The sequence below is a fragment of the Molothrus ater genome, chromosome 9 (genome assembly GCF_012460135.2).
Source record: "Molothrus ater isolate BHLD 08-10-18 breed brown headed cowbird chromosome 9, BPBGC_Mater_1.1, whole genome shotgun sequence".
Classification (NCBI taxonomy): domain Eukaryota; kingdom Metazoa; phylum Chordata; class Aves; order Passeriformes; family Icteridae; genus Molothrus; species Molothrus ater.
Genome location: NC_050486.2, coordinates 279,896 through 302,496, shown reverse-complemented (window position 1 = coordinate 302,496; position 22,601 = coordinate 279,896). Strand labels below are relative to the sequence as shown.

The 22,601-nt window shown below is 39.3% G+C and overlaps 2 protein-coding genes across 2 annotated transcripts; both read left to right on the top strand.

The window, feature by feature from the left end:
• Positions 1-982: 982 nt before the first annotated feature.
• Positions 983-3,827, top strand: RGS1 (regulator of G protein signaling 1). The gene is made up of 5 exons (XM_036387996.1): positions 983-1,086; positions 1,460-1,543; positions 2,180-2,241; positions 2,818-2,981; positions 3,642-3,827. Exons 1-5 carry the CDS (start codon positions 983-985, stop codon positions 3,825-3,827), a joined length of 600 nt encoding a protein of 199 aa, XP_036243889.1.
• A 10,925-nt stretch (positions 3,828-14,752) lies between these two features.
• On the top strand, positions 14,753-21,627 carry RGS13 (regulator of G protein signaling 13). Its single transcript, XM_036388317.1, has 4 exons — positions 14,753-14,817; positions 17,386-17,447; positions 18,695-18,861; positions 21,505-21,627. The coding sequence occupies exons 1-4, from the start codon at positions 14,753-14,755 to the stop codon at positions 21,625-21,627; spliced, it is 417 nt and encodes a 138-aa protein (XP_036244210.1).
• The last annotated feature ends 974 nt before the right edge of the window (positions 21,628-22,601 follow it).

Below are 22,601 nucleotides of genomic sequence, written 5' to 3'. Positions count from 1 at the left end.
ATTGAGATGCTCAGGGGCCATATTAAGTATTTCAACGTCTAAATAACCATCCTGGACAGATAGAGAGTTATGCTTAATTCTTTGTCTTTATATCCATGGCTGCTTTTATGCAGTGGAGCTTAAGTATGTACAAACAACTCACACCTCCCTCAAACAGCTTGTAATATTCACACTGTGTTTACAACAATAGCTCTAACCTAATTAATATTTATACATGCCAAGTCACTTAAAATTAGGGACATATTCCTGAAATATGGCATTGTGCTTCCTTAGAACCTGACTTGCAAAAATTAAACCAAATTAAATAAGTTCTTGCTGCTTCAAAACCCCTTCCTGAGAAAATCACATTGAAATATTTTCACACATCTTGTCCAACCAAACCTGTCTAAGGTAATGTTCTAGTCTGAAGAGCAACAGGGGACTTGCAAATAGGTTGTTGCATATAGAACTTTATTACTGGGGTATGTTAAAGTACCTTCCCCTTGTCTTCTGCTGAGCCCACCTAACCAACTGACAAGTATGAAATTGCAGGGCACAGGCATGCAACAAGTGAATTTTGTCAAGAAAAAACTGTAGTATTTGCAAGTTCTTTTGATCAAACCAAAAAATACTTCTGACTTGCAAGTCCCATCAGAAAGGGACAAGAATTCAAAGTTCTAGAGGGCTTTGTTGGTGGTTTTTTTTTTTTGGTAACAGAGATACACAGTGACACATAACAATCCCAAAGCAATTCAGCCTCATCTGGTATAACCTCAACCACGAGACACTGCTGTCTGTTTTTTTTCTCAAAAAGACTCACGTCACTGAGCACTGAAAGGGGAACTTCCAGAGTTTGTGATGAAGATACATGATAAACAGCTCTGCTCACCCCAGCTCCCAGGGCTGCCTGCGTCAATAAAAGGCAGCAGCAGAGGCAGGGAGCTGTCACTTGGGGCTGGAGGATCCTCATGGCCAGAGGTGCTTCACGTTAGAGCCAAGGAAAATGCCTGGATTCTTTTTCTTCCAAAACAACATGACTGAATTAAATGGAAAAGAAGATTGCAAGCTTGCAAAAGGCAAAGTCCATAAAAAGAAGCAAAAGGCTTTGTAAGTATATACAGCTTAGTATAAAACTTAATGTATTAGACGTGCAAATAACAATCTACCAATTTTGGAGATTAAGAATTAGCACTGTGGTTCAGGCTAAATGATCAAAACCTGCTAAAAGCCCAGGACTGCAACATCATTTTAAAAAGCTTGAGCGGAGGCATACCAATTAATTGATTACTTAAGTAATCCAAAACAGAATTTAGATACAATTCGGGCCCTCTGTCTTTTTTTTTTTTATTACTTGGATATGTAACTTCCCAGACTTCAGTCATAGAATGGAGCTCTCTCTGAAAGTTTGAAGAAAATTTAAATAGAAGTTAAGTGCTACTGCAATTCTAATGGATTAAAAAATGTCTGTTCATTGTTTCAGTGGTGCAGATCTCAAAAGTTATTTGAAGTGCATGGTGCCACATATTGAATCGGGGATCAAGACTTCCAGCTCTAGAAATGTCATGTAAGTACAGAAACCCACCGAGTTATAAAATACAATCATAGCTAAATTAGTGCATAGTAAATTACTTCATTTCTAAACTACTTCTAGAACAACAAATATTGTAAAAGCATCTAGAATTTCCAAAATACAAGAGAGGTGAACATTAGTAATTAGAAACTACTCATGGAGTTAAGGATTTTTAATTAGTGATTTGATCTGCTTGCATCAAACAGTGAGGGAGCAGACGCTTCACTTAAATCCATTTTTATCAGAGGGACATTGTAACTGTTCTCTAAAGTTTTACAAGAAAAAATGCTGCTCACTTAAATGAGGAGTAGGGGTATTACCATTCTTATTGCAAAAATATGGAAACAGAAGTATACGTACAAAATAATTTTATCATTGTTACAGTGAAAGACAATTTTCCTGGGAATAGAATTCAAGATAACATCATAGTTCCATATTTTTTCCATCTCTGATTATTTTTCTTGACATGGCCTGTCTCCAGGATCTCAGATTATGACAAAGACATAAATTTAGTAAAATACCTGGAATATAATACCTGGATAATAAATTATAAACTTTGACTCCTTCCGACATAAAAACAAAATCCCATGGTTTCTTCCCTAAAGCCTTTTCTTTTTCTTGTCACCTTAGGCTTTCTGCAGAGGAAGTTATTCAGTGGTCACAGTCTTTGGAAAAGCTCTTGGCCAGCCAAAGTAAGTCTGTTACCTCAGTATGACTTGGTTCTTACTCTAAGGACAAAGTTTTATCTAATCTCACCAAACAGGCAAAGCTGTAGCATTGTATAGAGTCAGACAATGGGCAGGTACATTTAGTTTTTTGCAACTCTAGTGTAACTTGGACACTGCTACAGCTTGGCTTCCAAGTTGGGTTTTGGGGTCTTTTTCCATTTTCAGTATAGCTATTAACCCCCAAATAGCTCATTTTGATCAGTCTTCAATCCTTGGATAATCAGTTTAATCAATTTAGGACAATCAGTTTAATCTGGAATTTTCTCTCCACTTATACCCTAAGACAATTCATTTAGGAAGGACTACAATCCATTGTTATAGGATCAGGACCCAGAGTCTAGATCTAAAAACACTGAACATAATTATGAAGACTCCCAACAGCCTTAATATTAGAATGTCAGTTGTATGTTGAAGAAGAGAAGATCAATGTATTTTGGCAAGATTTTTCATCAGATTTCAATACAAATCCTGCTATTTATTTTCTCCTCCCTGGTCACAAGTGTCATACAGTAAATGATTCATTATTTGTGTTGGCTTTAGGTGGCCAAGGTGTCTTTCGGGAATTCCTGAAATCAGAGTTCAGTGAGGAAAACATCGAGTTCTGGTTGGCTTGTGAGGATTACAAGAAAACCAAGTCTGATCACTTACATGGCAAAGCAGAGAGGATTTACGAGGAGTTTGTTCAGTCAGATGCCATTAAGCAGGTATGTATAAAGCCAGCCTGTGCAGAATTGGAAGGGAGAAGTATAGCTCCATCGAGATGCTCACACACTCACTCAGTGGCATTAGAAGACACAGACACACTTTCAGGTCCCTTCTTGAATCACAGCTACTTGCAGTGTAACATTCTCAAACCTCACACACAGTCACAGGCAGCAGGCCAGTGCTGGGAGAGCCCCCAGCAGAGCTCAGCAAAGGCCTCAGCACATGATGCTCTTCATTGAGCCAGCCCAGCTTGAGTTGCTGATGGTATTTGGAGATTCTTTGTGTTTGTGAGTGGAAGCACCACAGAATAGTTCTTGTCTTTCAAAATATGCTGACCTTCAGGAAAAATTAAAGTTCTGTATGTTGATCACATCTGAACTGGAGACATTCAACACAGGATTTCTTTTATTAACTGGAGGTTGTTCCTGAAAGTTGAGTTGTATTAATTCTGACTCCAGAACAAACTACATTTCTATAGTGAGCAACAACTTTTGTGCCTAACTGGGATACAGATATTTGATTTCCCCCAATTTGCAATTATTCTGACAATGAGCTGTCATAGAATTCTAAGGCTGCAAATGCATGTATTGACAAAGAGATACAGAAAAGAGACTACATTCAAAGTTAGGTTTTAAGCCACATTTTTTTTTATATTCCAGATCAATATTGACTATCAGATGAGGGAAGCAACAGCCAAAAAGGCTCAAGACCCAACTCACACAAGTTTTGATGAAGCCCAGAAAACAGTGTATATCCTTATGGAAAGAGATTCGTATCCCAGATTTTTAAAATCCAAATCCTACCTGAATCTTTTGAACCAGCTGCAAACCAACACTTCAAAATAAAGTATCTGAGGCATCAAGAGCCAAGTAGACTCTGTCAAATATCCTGTGAAGAGATCCTCCACAGTGCTTGGATCTTGCCAAGGAAAATCCCTGTCTTGCGAGATGCAAACAGCTCCACAGACAACAGGATGCAGGATTAAAGCTGGTGAGGTTGTTATAAGGGTAAGAGCAGCACAGGGAGAAAATCCCCTCCTCCTACACGCCACGGAGTCAAGGCAGGATGTGGAAACCAAGGTTTGACCTACACTATGAACATTGAACCGTGTCTTAGATCCCAAAGAACTGCTGATTGTTAGAAAGTGCAAGACCTCCGAGCTGAGCATTGGGAAAAGATTATTAAGTTCAGAAGAAAAACTAGGATGACTGACAATTTTTGGCATAACAAGAAAATGCCAAGACAATGACATCTCTTTTAAAAATCTGTGAAGTGTTAATAGGTGTGAGTTCCACAATGCTGTTGTACTATGCAAATATATTCTAAATTGACATGTTTTAAAATCTATATGGTTTAAATTATGTAAGGTTTGTATAAGCTTTATTTTTATTAAGTTGGTATTCAACAGGCAGGTATGTAGCATCTTTGCTGTTTTATTTATTGAAAAATAGTAAGTAACTCTTTGTTAAAATACAGTTAAAATAAATATTTATAGTGGTTTTACATCTTATTTGAAGTGATTTTTCCATTGTAGTTACTGACATATCGAAACACACAATTCCTTCAGTCTCACTGTATTACTACTTCTCATGTCCATATTCAAATACTAATTTTACCTTCACCACTTCTCTCTGCAGCTGATACTGACTTACACAGATCCATCCTCACAACTCCCAAAAAAGAAAAGTCGTGATTATGGTTGAAACATGTAACTAAGAGCAACAGCACTCCCAAAACTCTAGTGCTGGGACCATTGTGACATTGGAGCTTATAATGAAAATAAGTCAAAGAATGTCTTGGTTTTATGAGTTCCCATCATGAGACACTGGTATCACACGGTTGGCAACACAAGATTTTATCTCACCCATGCAAATTCTCCATTTTTCCAGAATAACATGAGCTTTGTGAGCTCCACTCTGTTCTGTACCAAAGGGAGAAGCTATAAATTCAGAGACATCACCTCCTGGCCAGAACAGACCATGTTCTTATTGCCACCCCCTGGGGACTTTGGACCTCTAGGGGAGAACCAAAATCTGTGTCAGATGCAAAACAGCTGGAAGGAACATAGAAAAGCATCAACCCCCACTATCACCTACTGTAGTAGCTGGAAGCCATTGGAAATTACATCTTCCTTTCAAAGCTTATAAACACAGAAGAAAAGACCCCAGACTCACAGTACTATTTTTAAGTAACGTGTTCCTGAGAGTCTGACTGCAACACCTGGATGCTCCTGTAATAATGTAAACCAGACTCCAGTTGGCACTCTTAAATTATTTAATTTTCCAGGATCACTAGGAATAAATCTAATTGATGTGAAGTAGGAATAACAACAGTGCCTCCCACACAAGGTGCATCACCATGTTTACTCTAACACAGTTTACATGGACCAAATGCCTCTGTTTGCAGAACTTCAAGCTCATAGAAGATAAAAGAGACCTTTGAAATATCAGCTACCCTCCAAACAGACACTGCATTCAAGTAACATTATTCTTTTGACTGTAAATCTCTCAAATTATTATGGCCCTGATCTTCCTTTGCTCCCCTCTGTGGTTTCATAGTTTTGCTATGATTTAGCCAAACACCCATATGAAATTTCTGGCTAAAATAATATTTCATAGCATGGATAGTTAGGGTTTTTAATTATTTTTGAATGGCTTGTTGGTAGGAGAGGAAACTGTCATAGCAATTGCACCAACATGTATTACACAGTCAGGATAGACCAGAGTTTCTGAGGAGGGAAGAACGGACTTCTGACTTTCTTCCACAAGCATCTGTCCCTACTTCATAATCTGGAAGCGTGAGAGAGCAAAAAGATTTATTTCTTCTTCAAAAGGAACTATTTCACTCTGCACAACCCAATAACTTTGCCTATTTTCAAGTCTCTCACCTTATTTGCAATACAAACCTAATAGCAACAGCAAAAATCAGTTGCCCAGATTGTTAACTCTAGAGATATTCCAGCCCACTTGAGCATCCCATACAACATCACCACATTTCACCAAACAAGTAACAGCAGAAATTCAGGCCTGGCTCTAGGATGCTGGAAGCCCAGAATTATATGTCTGTTTCTATAGCAGGCCTGTCCAAAGTGGTTGTTTTAACAAGGTCTGAGGGATGTGGATGACTTAGAACACACAGATGCTTTCTGTCACCTTGGCTCATGTACAAGGTGGGTGCACTCACGTCCGTCCACTCATGCTCAGAAACAGCCCCAGCATCACAAATTGGTTTCACAGCTGTGGGTTGGGCCTTTTTCTTAAACTGGATTTCACTTTCCCTCTTTGGAAAAGATATACCATGAGAGAATGGAAATCTGCTGTTCTGTTCACTGTCTCTAAAAAAAAACGGTTGAATCAGGTAAGCCATCAGCTACAGAGCAGTGCAGGAAAACAGGATGAAGTACATGGAAAGCTTTAAGATTTAACAGTATTGACTCAGACTTTTCCTTAGGTGTTCTATCTTACTCCTGAAAAAACATTTTCATTGTTTGTTAGTGTTCCAGTGGAAAAATCAATCACTGTGCCATATTCAGGTACACGTTTGAAGTGAATTAACTCCTCTCTGTTTCAATTTTCTTTATGGAAGGACTCAAGAGTCCAGCAGACCCTGAATGTGTATTTAGCAGACTAGCTTTGAACTCTCCTATTAGGAAGACCTAATTACCCAAAACAGATATTTTTAATATTATCCTAAATAAAAATATGGTATGGCATAGTATAAATCTCTCCCATATATTGAACAGGCCACCCATGGAAACATTGCATTATTATGAACAGTGAAACAGGAAGGAAATTAAAGCTGAGATCATGATGAACAGTTCAAATTCACCACCACAGACTCCTCAGTGCCACCCATCCCTGCCCACACTGAAGCAACAGGCTTTTCACATGTCTCCTTCTTTATGGTTGTGAAATGAGTTTGAAAAGAAAAAATAGATAGTAGAGCATGACAAAATTAGATGCTCTCATCTTCCTTTCATAGAAATGAGTTTGTTGTATCAGAGTGTGTAATGTCTACAGATGAAGCTTTTTGAAATTAAATCATTAGTCATTAAACAGAGGCAGAAATCAAAAAACAAGTTCTTGCTTAATATAAATTGGATGATTAAAATTTGCCTTGGATGCTCAGAAACGAAGTCAGAGGGGACTTAAATTTATGTCCTGGCTTTTCTTGGGTAGATAAAGCCTCAAAGGTTTTAATCATTAAGGGGATTTAAATCAATCAAGAACCAGTGTGTCTATTTTGAAAATAAACTCATTCCTCCTCATTTCTCAAAACATCCCCAGAAATTACCCTCTTGAAAGACCCCAAAGATGATCAACATTTACATTTTGCTGAGCACTTCCCTTCAATTTCTTCAAGCACCACACAGCCTAAGCACCACACTGCCTTAGAGCACTTCTCTAAACTACTTCAGTGACCTGCCCTGTGAAAGTAACATGGTTCCTTTCACTAATGAAATTAAAAATACCTTGAGTAGAGCATGAAATGCAGAAATGTAAACCTTTCAGGACAGCTCTAGTCTTGTGCTCAGAGAGAGAAAGAAACAGAGCAGATTAGCAATGCTTCTCTTCATGTCTGTGACACAGCCAAAGTACTAAAGTGTCAGCAGCAACTGCCTACAAACTCGTCATCACTGGAGTCACAACAGGTTTGGGGTTTTTTTCAAGTCACTGTGGCCAGAAGGCTTCTGCTATTAGAGGGCTAACTTTAAAAATAAAACAAGACTCTGCATAACACTAATAACTCAGTAACCCACGATTTCTGTACTACCTATGGAAAAAGTCTGTAATGTATTTACTGTGGTAATTGGTTTGTCAACCATGATTGTCAAGAAGGCAGCTTTAGATACAGAGGAGAGACTAAATATTGAACAGAATTTGAACAGCCATGAGTTTGGAAACATGCTTCTTGTTTATGCCAGTCTAAAGGAAACTGTGGACACACTCTGGGTGTTCAAACAAAGCCCAAAGTCCAGCCAGGAACTCTGCAGGCACTAGAGCAAACATCTGGAGGAAAGGGAAGCCCTGGACTAACATGGACAAACATTCTGACTTGGCCCACACAATAATCAGTAATGAATCTTGTCACTGAACTATGACAAGATGAAGAACTGGCATCTTCCAAAGGAGAACACACCTGCAGGGGGTGTGAGAAGCCCTGTTCACCGCTCATCTGTGGTGGAAGTGTGAATGCAAAGTCTCAGGGCACACAATGCTTCATATCCAAACAACAGCACACCTCCGAGAAGCCTGACTGAAGGGGTAGGGTGAAAATTCCTGTAAAAACTGTCCAAGCTTCTCATGGCATGATTTCCTCTCCTACTGAGGTAGCCACAGACCATCAGGCTCACACAATGACATGACAGTTTGACAGTTTTTAGAAATAAAAAAAGGAACAGAAAGGTCACAGGGAACAACTGAGGTCAGGTTTCCAGCAGTGCTATCTAGACTCCACTCTGCTCTCACTCAGCAGGACAATGGTTAAGAGAATTTACAGAAATGGGTCACAGTGTCAGATTTGTCCAGCCTTATTGATAAAACCTAAAGCCACGAATATAGAAATTATTCAAATTCCTCAGGCAGTGACGATTAGCAGGCAATGCCAACTTCTACCCAGAAACAAAAATCACTTAATCATCCCTATATCTGCAGACAACTTATTGGTTGTTTTGACCTACTGTAAAGACTGAAGCTGTGAACACTGTTCCCTGCATCCCTGTGAGCAAAACTTTGTTGCAGAGATAACCTAACTTTTTATGAGGCTATTTTCAAATATATAGCAAGAAAGCATTTTCTCAGTTTTGATACTTCTCCATTTCCCTTATTTTCTTTCTGGAAAGTACATCCAGCTTAACCACTGAATAAACTAAGCAATAATTGATTCCTGTGTAGCACATCCCTTCATGATCCTAGGGCTGTTCTGTGCCCTACACCCGGAAGCACAAGGAATCCAAAGGGAAAAGGCCCCACCAGAAGTTACCTGCAGGTCTCAGAGTCTCACCAGGAATCTTTCATGCTAGAAGGGACCATTTGTAAAGGTGTCACTGCAGTGTCCCCGCCCAGAGCCTGCACCCGCACCCACCCTCCCCAAGGCCAGGCCGAGCTGATGGACACGGTGGTTCAAACCTTCTCCTTCAGTGTGGCACCAGATGACATCTAGTGGAATTTGCATGCAATACAAGGAAGGGTGGGATTTAGGTTAAATCGTGTAATTTTACAGCGCAGCAGCACACCTGGTTAAAAACTAAACTTTCCGCTCTTATGGGCTGCAAATATTCTGGAAAGGGAGTAGATGGGTAACTTTCTGGGTATCAAGCTATAAGTGATCATTGTGGCAAGAGCTGACAGAGAAACACATTGCTAAATCGGTTTTGAACCCATTAAGTTTCAAATTTTTCTTTAGAGCATGGTCAAGGATACAACAAAACATGAAATTTGCAACAAATCCTGCACCTAAATAACACCCTCTGTACAAGGCACCAGAGGTTGCAGAAGTATTTTCTTCAGTTTAATAGTAAAAAATAAACTTAGGGAGAAAACCCCAGGATGAGTTTATTTCAATTTAAGCAGTATCACAGCACTTTTTAATGCCTGTAATACAGAAAAGAAAACGTTTGAACACAAAGTCATTGGTTACTGATTCTCAGTCACTGCACAATTTAACTTCACAAAGATATAATCTTGTATGTGGTCCCCTGAACATCAGCAGATAGGAAAAAATCCTAAATAGTTCATTATTGTTCATTTTAAAATGAGATTTTAAATGAGCTTTCCTTTAATGCAAATAAAGTTTAGAGTAAAAAATAAGATATAATTAGGCTTTTGCAAAAGAATGTGCATAAGCCCATGTAAGGTTTTTTCAAATCTATTTATATCAAATAGTTAAATACTGGTACAAATCATGAGAGACTATTAACAGAATTGGGATTTTCATTCTGTAACTTTTCCAGAGTCACAGTTATTAATAAGGTGCTTTTTTCTTATTTTAAATTTAAGGAGTTCTACAAATGAGATTCTTTATAGACATATTTTAACATGTCAAGTTCTGGCCCTCAGATACTTTAGTATACAGTTGCCTGTATATGAAGCATTAGCAGTATGAGGAGGCATGGAACAAACTTGAAACATCTCACTGTTGTGATTATTTGAACAATCAGCTCAAGTTAATTTGCTCCTGCCCATTCCCATTAGGGAAATGGAACAAACTACTCCAAAATCTTGTGTAAAGTTGCAATGAATATAGAATGAGATTTAATGAAATAGCAATCAATAGAAAATAGACCGCAATGATATTTGCCCTTCCCTAAGGACAGGCCAAGGTCTCATGTGATGCCGCCCTGCTCTGCCACCAGGTTCTGCTGGAGGTGAGCACACCACACACATTTCCTCCCCAGCAGAACCAGTGCTGTGGGAAAAGGTATGCACATCTCATACACAAAGCCTGTGTACCAGTAGGGTGAGCTGCAATAAAATAAATGAGTGTACTGCATTGTTGGAGGCTCAACCTCAGTTCCTCAGTTTAAGTTCCAATCCTACATGGTTCATGCTCTGCCTGGGAGGCTCTGTAAGAGGAAAAAAAGATGGTCTAGAGCAGAGAGATAAGATTGAAGGATATCACAGCACAGAGCTGGGCTGTCAGAGGGAGCAGGGACATGACCAACCTTCCTCTCCCAACAGGGTCACTCTGTGCCTTGTAGGCAATGGAGAATTCCCAGAGATCCCAAGTCACAACCACCCCAGGAAGGACAGAAAGATCCTCTGCTGTGACTAATTTGCAGCAAGCAGCTGAGCCAGTGCTTACTCTCAAAGCCCCAGCATCACTGTAAATCTTGTCAGTCAGCATCAGTCTCCCACTGACAAACAGCAACTTCAGCGCTATTGCACTGCACAGCTCCTCTCAAACACTTGGCTAGAGAAGAGTGAGCAAAACATAGATGTGCCCCAACTGAAAATGAAGCCAGAACCTGGGCAACAGCTATAAGAAAAATGACAGAGGAGCTCACGTAAGTTTAAAAAGTTTTAACATTCCTTAGATGCTGTGCAGTAGCAGGTTGGCCAGGTAGGAGCACACAAAAGTCTGACACTGATGGGTCTGAGCAGAAAAAGGTTCTTCCAGAGCACTCCAAAGTGCTGTCATAATGCTCCCTGTAAGAAGAAAGCTGGTTTCAGTGCAAGGCTACTCATGCTCTTTGACTCATTTCAACATGGACTGCAGATTTCATAAAAAGAACTTTGATAAAAGAATGGAAACATTGGTCACAGGACTTGGACAATCCATGCAAGATTTCAATGAACTAAATAAAGTACAGCTTCATGCCATTAGAGCTGATCAGTAGAGATGTCAAGATAATTTCGTTGTAAACAGGCTCTTCTATCAGTGGAGCATAGGAGCCCAAAGGAGCTTTTTCTGATGGAAACCACAGCCAATGTTTACCTGTGATATGTATAAAAGAGGAGTCAGGCACTATTAGGAGCAGCACAGATACGGAGAGTGGGTACTAAGACCATGCACACTAAGAAAATAACAAAACAAAAAAGCAGGTCAAGGAATTTGGAAAACTACCCTGGCAAATGCCACTACTAAACGAAGCTTTTCAATCAAACAGAAACTTCTTTTGGCTTGTTTCCTAAGTATGAGATTTTGCACTTTGAAATATTATCTGGAAAATGTAGCATAGGTGGGGGAACACCTGTTTTTTCTCTTGGCATGTAAAGTTCTCAGCATAGCAAAGGCATTCATGTTAGAAATGTTTCTGATGTATACCCAGATTTAGCCCTATATAGGTGAATATTCTGTGTAATAGTAAGTGCAAAATAATCTGAATAACTGGTGAGGCTGCACCTGGAGTGCTGTGTCCAGTTCTGGCCCTTCAGTTTAGGAAGGACGTTGAGACGCTGGAGCAGGTCCAGAGAAGGGCAGCAGGGCTGGTGATGGGCTTGGAACACAAGCCCTGTGAGGAACGACTGAGAGAGCAGGGGCTGTTTAGCCTGGACAAAGGAGACTCAGAGGTGACTTTACCACTCTGTACAGCTTCCTGAAAGGTGCCTGTGCTCAGGTGGGGTTGGGCTCTTTCTCCAGGCAGCACTGACAGAACCAGAGGACACAGTCTAAAGCTGCATCAATGGAAATATAGGTTCAATATTAGGAAAAAGTTTTTCATGGAAGGAGTTAAAGTTCTGGAATGGCCTGCCCAGGGAGGTGGTGGAGTCAGCATCTCTGGATGTGTTTAACAGTGTGGATGTGGCACTGGGTGCCAGGGTTTAGTTGAGATGTCGGGGGCTGGGTTGGACTCGATGATCTTGAAGATCTCTTCCAACTCAGTGATTCTGTGAATTCTGTGTGAACTCTACATGGGCAATCAGTTAGAACTTTTATATAGCAGTACTCTCTGATGAAAGTTATGCTGTACACTAAAAGCTGTGGCATTTAGTAGTTTACAGACTCATTGGCACAGAACAAGGGTGCTCAGAAATCAAAATGTGCATTGTAATTTAAAAGGCAAATAGATTTTTTTTTTTTAATGTACCACATCAGTTTTCCTGATATTTCTCAAATATAAAATATAAAAACAGTTAAACAGTCATTTCCAGATCAGCACTGCTTATATCTTTTACAGACATGAATAACTCCAGCACTTAGAATAATTTCTCATCAGTCAGGCAATTCCTTCTGCAAAAGAGTTGTAGCCACGTGGCTTTTTGTTTGATTACAAGTCCTGCAGGTAACACACAGCTCCTACACATTAAAGAACTTGTGGCCTTGTTGCAATAGTATCTTAGAACAAGCAAAGAGAAACGACACTACGCTTCATAAATATTGGGTGAGAAGAGTTCCACCATCCAAGTCAAGTTATGTGAACCCTGCAAAGCTGTAAGGAGTAGTTAAGATGTAATTTACCATTTACAACAGATGACAGGGACTGTGACAGGTAACAGGCTGCACTTGTGGGAGTTCAATGATCCAAAACTAGCACCCTGCTCCAGGGTATCACGTAGCTTTTGTACTGCTCCTGTCTTGTTCTAGGGTTAAGACCATTGTCAGCAAAAACACAGTGTCAGACTAATGAAACATAGACTATGGCTCAGTGGAAAGATGGTCCAAATGAGCACTGGCAAAGATAAAATCAGCATGCTCTGTTCATTGGTCTATTAGGGAATGAGTCTGACTAAAAAAGAAGAGAACCACAAAGCCCTGGATGTGTATGCTTGGAAAATGTGTGTTCTCAACAAGTTTAAAGCTTCTAACTCAAATTAAAATGGCTCCTCAGAACAAGAGCATTTCCTTACACAAGAATCACTTCATGCAGCCATCACTTGGAGAAAAAAATTAATAATTGTCCCTTTGAATTCAGAAAGTAGCTGAACTAGATTACTTAATATTGCTTCATCTAATATTTCTTGAGAATCTCTGTATAGTAAGAAACCTACATTAATTTCTCCAGATTTCAAAAAAGCCACAAAGGCTGCATTTCATTTACATCTCAGTGGATAGAAGATGAATGATTGCAACGTGGAAACACCCAAAATAGAGGGCATTCGACAATACAGCCTAAAATAAGGTGATAAATAATAACCATATACCAGAATTTAATGCATAATTTCATCTTAAATATGGAATATTGTGTAGTTTTAGACAGTTACTTCTAGGCAGAGGGTGAGATGTGTAAATTCTAGTGGAACAATTCAAAAGTCACGGAGACCTAGCAGGGAACATAGTTGAGATAATTCTGAAGCAGGCAGCAGCCACTGGTAGTCCCACAGGGCTGCAGCTAATGTGAGCAGGAGTTGCAATGTAGCAGTTGGGCAAAGTTATGACATTTCAATACCCTGCAGTAAATGTACTAGGCAAGACCCTCATTTGATATAAAACTGAATATAGACCTCAGGGAAACAAGGAAAACAATACTAAAGGCAAAGGAAGTATTTCACAGTTTCAGAAAGCTGGGAGATAGAACCTTGTCCTATGTTTTACTGTGTGCTTCATTTGGAAGGAAAAAATTGGTCAGAGTTATAATATGTGCCAGTCAACCCCAAATCTGAAAGAAACTCCAAGTTTAAATAAATAAGGCTATTTTGATTTCAGGCAGGCCTATACAAACTTACAGTCCAATGTAAATTCAGCATTTGGCATTACTTGAAAGCCAAAGGAGAAGCACTAAACATACCCCATGTCACAACAGATTTTTTTATTTTGTCTTTTTTAGACAAACATTTACAACTGCCTCATCCTAATAAACTACACCCTCTCTTATGGATATCATATCTATATAAAGGCAAGTTTTATATGACTTTTATTGACCTTGAGGTACATGTTGGACAAATATCAATGTTAATCTCAGACACTTAACAATTTATTCAGCATTGTCCAGTTTACATTGAGCTCTGATCTTTCATCCTGGTCACCCTGAGCTTTCAGGGAAAAAAAAGACTTCTAGTTTCATTCTCCTCTGGGTCAGGCTCAACCTTCAATTCCCTTTCATAATTGGAGAAGCAAAGAGGAAAATTATTAACATTTCTATTTTTCCCCGAGAGACATCCACTGGACGGCCTGGTATTTTGCCTTTTTTTTTTTTTAAGTTCTCATCTTACAAAATATATTTTTGTCAAATGCTTCAGAAATGACTCACAGATAAAGATCAGATGTACAAAATAAGAATACTGCTAGAACTGATTGCACTGCTATATGTATAATTTATAAGTTTTTATTTAAGAAAGCCACAGCTCAGCAGAGCAGATTCAAAACCCACGTATTTTCCATGTTTAGGAGAATGAGTCCAAATACTTTCTGGCTTTGCAAGATATTCAGACCAGAAGAAAATGGGATCAGTTCTAAGTAAGTAAGGATAAGAATCTTATGTTCTGCAGTCCACGCAGCTGAGTAGGAGAAACAAACCCCTCAAAATTCACAGTGGAGATTTTCATTGTAAGCTTAGGATCGTGCAAAAGAGGGCAACACCTTCACAGCTGCCCCAGCCAAGCAGCTTCTGGCAGCCCCTTCCTCAGCAGCACACGGATGTACACTGGCATATCCCACCAGGAACTCCCTTAATGTTACATAGGCATAGCCCAAACTCACCTCCGGATTAAGTCCAGATTTGGACCTGGGAGGAATTAGAAAGCCAAATATTTGGTCCATCTTTTAAAAGAATTCAGGCTGTTGGCAAAGGCTCAATATTCATGTAGAGCATAAGAGACATGGCCAAGTGGCTCCTGCAAGTCCTTGGGTGCCACCAGGCTCTGTGGGGGCCAAGCACTGCCAGGAATTTGGGGGACATGTCCCATTGGGGTGGTGGAGTGCTGCCATCCAAACTGCCTTCTATTGGTATCAGATCAGACACAGAACTGATTTATTGACACACATCCCCCACGGCAATACTAAGGAGCACCTGACAACCCCTGAAACTGCCATTTGGGTGAAGTCAGGAGTAGAAATGCAAACAGTGTTTTAAACTACTGGATGAGGATTTCTGCACCATGGTGGGGTGGGGAGCCACTCACAGTGGAGGGTGTAGGATAAGTGAGAAATAGCTCCCACAGGACACTACAATTTCAGTTTTTGAGTCCCAGCTACAAAGCCTTAGTTATTTTTGGAGAGGTTTTTTGGGGTTTTTTTCAGTGTAATAGATGTGCTTCAGCAAATCCAATCATATTGCAGATTAAATCAGAGCAGCAAGACATTTACTATCAGAGCAACAGCTACTAAAAGGGCATTAATACAGATCATCATAACCTATTCCCTTGCTGCCCTTCATATTTTCCTGATTGTTAAAGGAAAGTAAAAAGGTAAAAAGGTTTTCCTCTGTGTCAGCTGCTCCATCAGGCAGGGTTTTTTCTGCTTCACAGATTAATGCTAAAGACAAATAATCAGAAATGGAAATAAGATGGCTCTCCTGATGATGTTCAGTGAGACAGACAAGACTGTCACTCATTGTATACAAATGTTGTTGCTGACAGGTGAAAAATTATCTGCCTCAGGTGAAAAATTATCTGCATCAGGAAAAGCAAATATGACTCAGAAGTAGTTTGTAAGGAGAAAAAAATGATTCAAAGATCTAGAGATTCTCACTCCCCATAACCACATGCTTTATGAGTTTTTACAGAGAGAAGGCTAATAGCTCACAAGAATGAAAAAAAAATCTTTTAGTGGCAAGAGTTACTAGAGAGTTACTGACACCACAGTTCAATAGTGGTAGCATTTCTCTTACTCTATATTTCTTTGACTATGTCAAACTGACACAAGCCTGAGAAAATAATCACCTAGTCATGTACTTTTTCAGAGAAAGAGGGAATTGTATCAAGTTATAAATAAACTATAAATCATTACCAATTAAAAAAGCTACAGAGCAGGTAATGGCTGTTCTGCAGCAGAAATCTATAAAGCATCATGCAGCACTCATATCAAAGCAAATTTTGATTTAAATTTTAAAAAGCCCTGTAATACTAAACAGTTGTTGACAAAATTATAGCTGCCATGAAAAGCAAATACTCAGTGAGAAGGGACCGTACTCCAAATTTGGCTGAGGCATAATGGAAAGCACCCACTGGAATACATCCCCTGTCCTTTCTTTTACTAACATAAGTATAAGCATCTCTTCCAAGTTACCAGCATTGGTGTCCTAAAACTTCAATGCTTGAAAATATGTTGGTGTAAATGGAACTACATGCACTCAAGTGGAGATACTGCCCTCAAACATTTGTTTTTCCTTAAATTGTTTAGTCTCTCACCTCACTACTTCCATGCTCTTTCCCAGAATCAGGCATGAGACTCCCACAAGCTTATGAACTTACTGTTTAATAGCAAACGTGAAAGTAAAATCTGACTCTAGTCACTTCCAAGGGCTGTGCAGATTAGTAATAATGTGTCATACTGCATTGTAAACAACTGGTGAGAGAAGGAAGTCTCTTCCAGCTAAGATTGCATTAACCTTTCAATATTTACCTTATGCTTGGACCTTATATTCAGCTCTCAGATGATAAGTCAACTTTGATGTTAAAGGCCTTGAAACACCACAATAAGATCTTGTGTCCCCAAAGACATGACTACTAAATACAAACATCAATATTTCCTGAATTCTATGAAGATTTCTGTCTCCAAAGAAGTTGCTGTCTAGAAAGGCAGTACTTTTCTTGTGTTTCTCTTAAGCACAGTTTAAATAAGTGAATGCCATCTCTAGAGGAATTACATGGAGGACCTTGAAATGGAACTGCATTTGTTACAGCAAGAAAAATATTTGTCTCAACATAGTAAGCACAAGAACTAGAAGATGCAAGAAAGCCTTTTAAAATGTAAGATTCATAAACCTCATATTTAAATTAGGGAACAGATTTTCAACAAGGTTATTAGGTTTTTTTACTTTGAGCCACGGCTAACCCTGCAATAATGACCTCCTTTTTTCTAAAGGGTGTCTTTGGAGGAAGTGCTACAGTGGTCCCACTCTTTTGAAAATCTGGTAATGAGCAAATGTAAGTAATTGCATGTTTGTGTCCCAGATGGATTGCTGAGAAAAGTTCCCACAAAGCAAAATCAGTAACTCATGCTGCATACTATATGCTGCCTTATACACAACTAATGAAAAACAACTTTGTGACGTGCCTAGCACGCATCACACTGGAAATAAACATAGCATGCTGCAAATGCTTTCCCAAACTTGCCATTTCTGCAATCGTGTAATTTCTGTACAGACACATAATGAGAGCATGGTTTGTCTGCCACATCCCCACTTAGAATACTGAGTAGCACCTTATATTACCAGAAAAGTGACAAAGTTCACTTGAGAAACCCTGCATACACCAAAGAGACCAGATAATGGCATATCTATTCAGGGAAATGCCATGGAAGGCAGGTCCAATATTCAGAGATGGGAAGAACTGTAGATGCAGCAGGAATTCTGAACTTTCCCACTCCATCTCCCTCTGCTTCATATGGGACTCAGAGCTCTCCCAGATTTCTCGTATGGGCAGCAGTCCAGAACATCACTGCTGAATTACATTTTTTAAAATAGTGATGAAAAAGTCACAGCAAAAGCCTCTAAAAATTACTCCTGAGGACTGGCATTATAGTATTTTACTGTAGAAAAATTACAGAGCAAGAAGATTAACAGCATTTTTAACTTAAAAGATTTTGCTGTTAAAATCTTAAACAACCTAGTATGTTACAGCACAGGGAGAAACTCCTCAACAGAAAACTGTTCAAAGAGACAAAATGACAGCAGGAGCAGCAGGCACACATGTGATCACCCCCTCTGCCAGATGACAGGCTATGCTCAATATATTCAGAAATTTGAAAGGCCAGAATGCTGCACCAGCAAAAAAGTTTGCTTTAAATAAAACACCTTGAGCTTCCAGCAGTAATTAGAATGATGTCCTTCTTAAAATGCCTCCTTCACTGCACTTAAAAACACTACTCATTGAATTTTAATTAATTTAAAAGCTCTATGACACCAAAAATGGAAAGGTGGACTCGCATAAAAAGCCAGATACTCTAAACCCAGTGGATTTGCAGCTCTTCAGGAAATGTAGACAAAGTGTTTGCCTACCTTAGATTTACTGTGGGATTAGATTTACTAGGGAGCCCTGCATGTTCAGGAAAATACAAGGTTGAAGTGTAGTGCCGAGGCACTACTTTTTAAGTGTCCCTATTACCTCCAAAGCACTCTAAAGATAATGCATGTAGACAGGCAGTATAAATTTGGCTTCTGAAATATTTATAGATATGCCTATAATCTATAAGACCTACTTGAAGACAGAACACAGTGATGAAAACATAGAATTCTGGCTTGTCTGTGAAGCTTATGAGAAGATAAAATCACAGAGGAAAAGGATTTCCATGGCCAGGAAGCTCTTTATGAGTTACATCCAACCCCAGGCTCCCAAAGAGGTGACTATAAGATCAGGAGCTCTTTATTTCATAGAAATGCCTGAAGTGTCACACAGCAGACCAACAAGAAATGCCTAGTTCCTCTTGCGCCAAAGAGAGTGAAAACTTGTATCCATCCTCCCCTCAAACTCTTTTCCACACAGAATTTTAGTATTTGAATCTACATCTCACCTACAGGCAAATACATCCACCAAGAACACAAGCAAAATGCACAATTCAGTTAAGAACCAAATTAATGGATCTCTTTTTTCTTTTTTTAACATCAGATCCAGAAGCCATTGATATCACTTTACTATATTTTGGATTATCCCATTGCTACATATATCTATATCTATCTATCCATATCTCAGTCTGGTCTTTGCAAGAGTAAATATAACTGAGCAAAGTAAAAACTGTTCCCAGTGCTGTCCCCTTTGCAAAATGGGTGAAAAGAAAGATTCCAAGACACATTACTTTTTTTTTATTATTATTATTTTATTTTATTTTAAAGAAAAAAGCAAATTTGTATGTAAAGTATCTGGGTTTTTTCCCCTGACAAACGGCTAAAGAAAAAAGTCATTCCTGCTCAGCCAAACATGCTCTATGACCTTTAAACATTCCTGCTTATTACTCTCCTTGCAAAACTAAGCGAACATTGGCTTTTACTGCCACTGCCTCTGCAGGCTGACATAACTAAAAAATCATGCTACATTATTTTCTGGTTTATGTGTAACAATGAAATTATTATAGAGTCTCAAAATGCAGCCTCCCTGCTGGCACTGGAGGAGAAGCCAAACCCAAATCAGCTGGATTTCCAAATGTTGGCTGAGAGCAGTTGTTGCTTTAAATTACTAAACCACTCCCTCTAACCCAAATCTTGAGCAAATTTTAAAGTTCCCTCTGTTGGTTTTAAGTGCCAAGTGGTAAAAAAATGCATTCTTGTCCTTTTTTCTCAGTATTTTTTTTTAGCACGTGCAGCTATAGGGAACTCAGCAATACAGTTGCATCTACAAAAGAGAAATGTCAATATTGCCAACCCCAAATTCATTAATCAAATGTAAGGGCTTAAATCAGGACAGTCATAAATAAGCTGTGCAATTTTTTCTAAAATGGTGTGCATTTGAATCTTTCTATTGGCTGTCTGGTTTCTAGAGCTTCAGGACAGCACAATTTCCCATATTCTTGATATTCACTATTAACACAAAAACTATGTACCACTCTAAAAACTACATGCTCATGAGGATATGAAACACAGTTTATATTCAAATTAAAGCAGCATTTAAAAAGGGGCCACTCAAATGACACCCCTGGAGGAGGAAGATCTCAACCCATGAATCTTTAGAGGTCTCCTCTCCACACTAACAGACAAGGTCAAGCTGAACACAACCAATAGAACTCATCATAAGCTGATGGACTTTCAAAGGGTTCCTTTTATCTGGTGTTTATGCTGACTACCAGACCTTTCTGCTGTTACACACCTGCAGAGCTTCAATTTATTTGCTACAGACCATGAATTGCAGCAGGAAAACTCAAGGAACGAAAACTTTTCCCAAAAAAGGTTGATATATGTCTTGGTTTGGAAAGACAGGAGTCTGCTAAGGAAGGCAGGAGCCTCCCTGAAGTGGAGAATGTAAACCCTCCCCACCCCTCCAAATCGCTATAAATTTTAAATTAAGGGGCTCTCCGGCAAAAATATGGGAGCAGGAAATAACAGTTCTTTAATAGGGAAGAAAAAAATAAAAGGATAAAATAAACAATGCAGTACACTAGAACATCACTGACAGAGTGAGAACCCAACCTGACACCCCTGTGGGGTGTCGGTAGCAATCCAATTGGAAATGTGTCTGCAGTCCTCCTGAAGTGTCAGGTGTGGTTCTGTTGGAGCAAGAGGGTCCTGTAGGAAAAGGTGCATTCTTCCTCTGAAGATCCAGTGGAAGAAGAGGCAGATGCTGTTCCTCAGGGAAATCCAGTGGAGAAAGCTGTGTCGGTGTCTCAAAAACCTCTGGATTATATCCGGGTAGCAATGCTTGGCTCCTCCCTCTGGGCGGAGCATCTCACAATGGGATGTTTTAGTTCTTATCAGTCATGCAGTAATATTCAATAGTCTGTTATCAGCAGATGTCCCCTCCCGAGGGAGATGTGAATGTGGTCACTCAAAGAGAGAGAGAAGGCAAACTGCCCACTTGACAAAAGACAACTGCCATACAGATGGTAATTGAAAACCTCTTGCATTGCAATCTTCAACAATATATAAGTGCAATTAATCTCAGGCCATAACGCTTTTAGTCTTTTTTTTTTTTTCCCCCCACTGGTACTGTGTACCTCCAGGCACTTGGACTCATCAGGTTTTTTCTGGAACCTAACTAGCTCTAGGAACAATTCTTAGCAGAGGAAAGCAGGGCTGGATACCAGCAATTTTCAGCTGCTCCTTCCACTGCAGCCACTCCATCCAAACCATGTTGACAGGACAACTCCTGTCTGAATTGTCCCTGTTCTCTTATTCTTCCTAGAAGTAGTGAGCAAACCAAACTCATCCTGCTAAACTCCCTCACATTTGGAGCTATATTCTGCATACAGGCCCAGCAGCACAGACTCCACCGCTGCTCTCGACCTCCACTAACCACAGTAGTCAGGACTGAACTGGCCTTCCTGCTTTTGTTTCAGACAAACATTGACAGTCCTGCAAGGAAAGCAATTATGAGGAATGTTCAAGAGCCAACACAGTCCTGCTTTGATGAAGCACAGAGAATATTCTACAGGCACATGGAAAGAGATTCCTACCCCTGATTGCTTGAATCACAGTTCTACCAAAAGCTCAAACACAGTCTTCAAACTAATGGCAACAATTCAATGGGAAATTGAAGAGAATGGTTGAAAATGTAAAAGGGTTTCTTCTAGCACCCAAGTGTTTAAGGTTTAAAGAAGACAGGAGAAATCAGGCAGCAGAGGAATCCTATTATTAAACTGTTCTGTTGATGTTAGAATTCACAAGGCACTATCTTCCCCCATCCCCAAGGAAGTCTCCTTGTTTTGTTTTCCTTGCCCCACAATGAAACTCTAAAAACTGCGGCTTAGGGAAAACTAAAAATATTTTTTAAAAAGCATTTTGCTGTTGGGAAATAAATGTTTATTTGACTGTGCATTACAGGAGTAAAAAAATCATCTGCATTGCTGCATTTGCTGTTGTTTTAGTCTTACAGTTTTTCAAAGTAAAAAGATAAATATAAAATACAGCTGTTTGCCTAAACTATGGAGTATAGTATTCATGTGTATTCATTGGTGTAGGGTGAAGTTTATGCTGATTATCATGTAAAACATGTGCTATGAAGGCACTTGATCTACAGTATACTAAAATAATACCAGTGTCTTCTAGGTTTTTCTTCACAGATAAAATGTATTGGTATTTTGGCTTGTTTTTTCTGGGTACGGACACACAAACACATTACTTTCCCTTCAGACTCCCTGAGAATTAGATACAAGCAAGCCTGACCCTTGAACATCCTCCTGCAACACAGACGTGTAAAATTACAGGAGTAGAGAATAGAGATAAGAATTGTTTTTATCTTCTCTCTCTGTGCTTCTTTAGGAAAAAACCCAGAGAGAGAGAATTATGTCTCTCTGTTCAGAGAATGTGAATGCCACACTGGTTTACATCAATAACTAATCTGATAATTTCAAACCTCATTAAAATTGGACTCTAAGCAGCACTATTATTGTGGTGCACAGCACAGGCTACTCCTGCAGAGAGACACAGTGATTTA

Coding starts and splice junctions, on each gene's coding strand:
- RGS13 (XM_036388317.1), top strand. CDS start 14,753: ATGAGTCCAAATACTTTCTGGCTTTGCAAGATATTCAGACCAGAAGAA. Junction 17,448..18,694: donor AAATCTGGTAATGAGCAAAT/GTAAGTAATTGC, acceptor AAATATTTATAG/ATATGCCTATAATCTATAAG. Junction 18,862..21,504: donor AACCCCAGGCTCCCAAAGAG/GTGACTATAAGA, acceptor CTTTTGTTTCAG/ACAAACATTGACAGTCCTGC.
- RGS1 (XM_036387996.1), top strand. CDS start 983: ATGCCTGGATTCTTTTTCTTCCAAAACAACATGACTGAATTAAATGGA. Junction 1,087..1,459: donor AAAAAGAAGCAAAAGGCTTT/GTAAGTATATAC, acceptor TCATTGTTTCAG/TGGTGCAGATCTCAAAAGTT. Junction 2,982..3,641: donor AGTCAGATGCCATTAAGCAG/GTATGTATAAAG, acceptor TTTATATTCCAG/ATCAATATTGACTATCAGAT.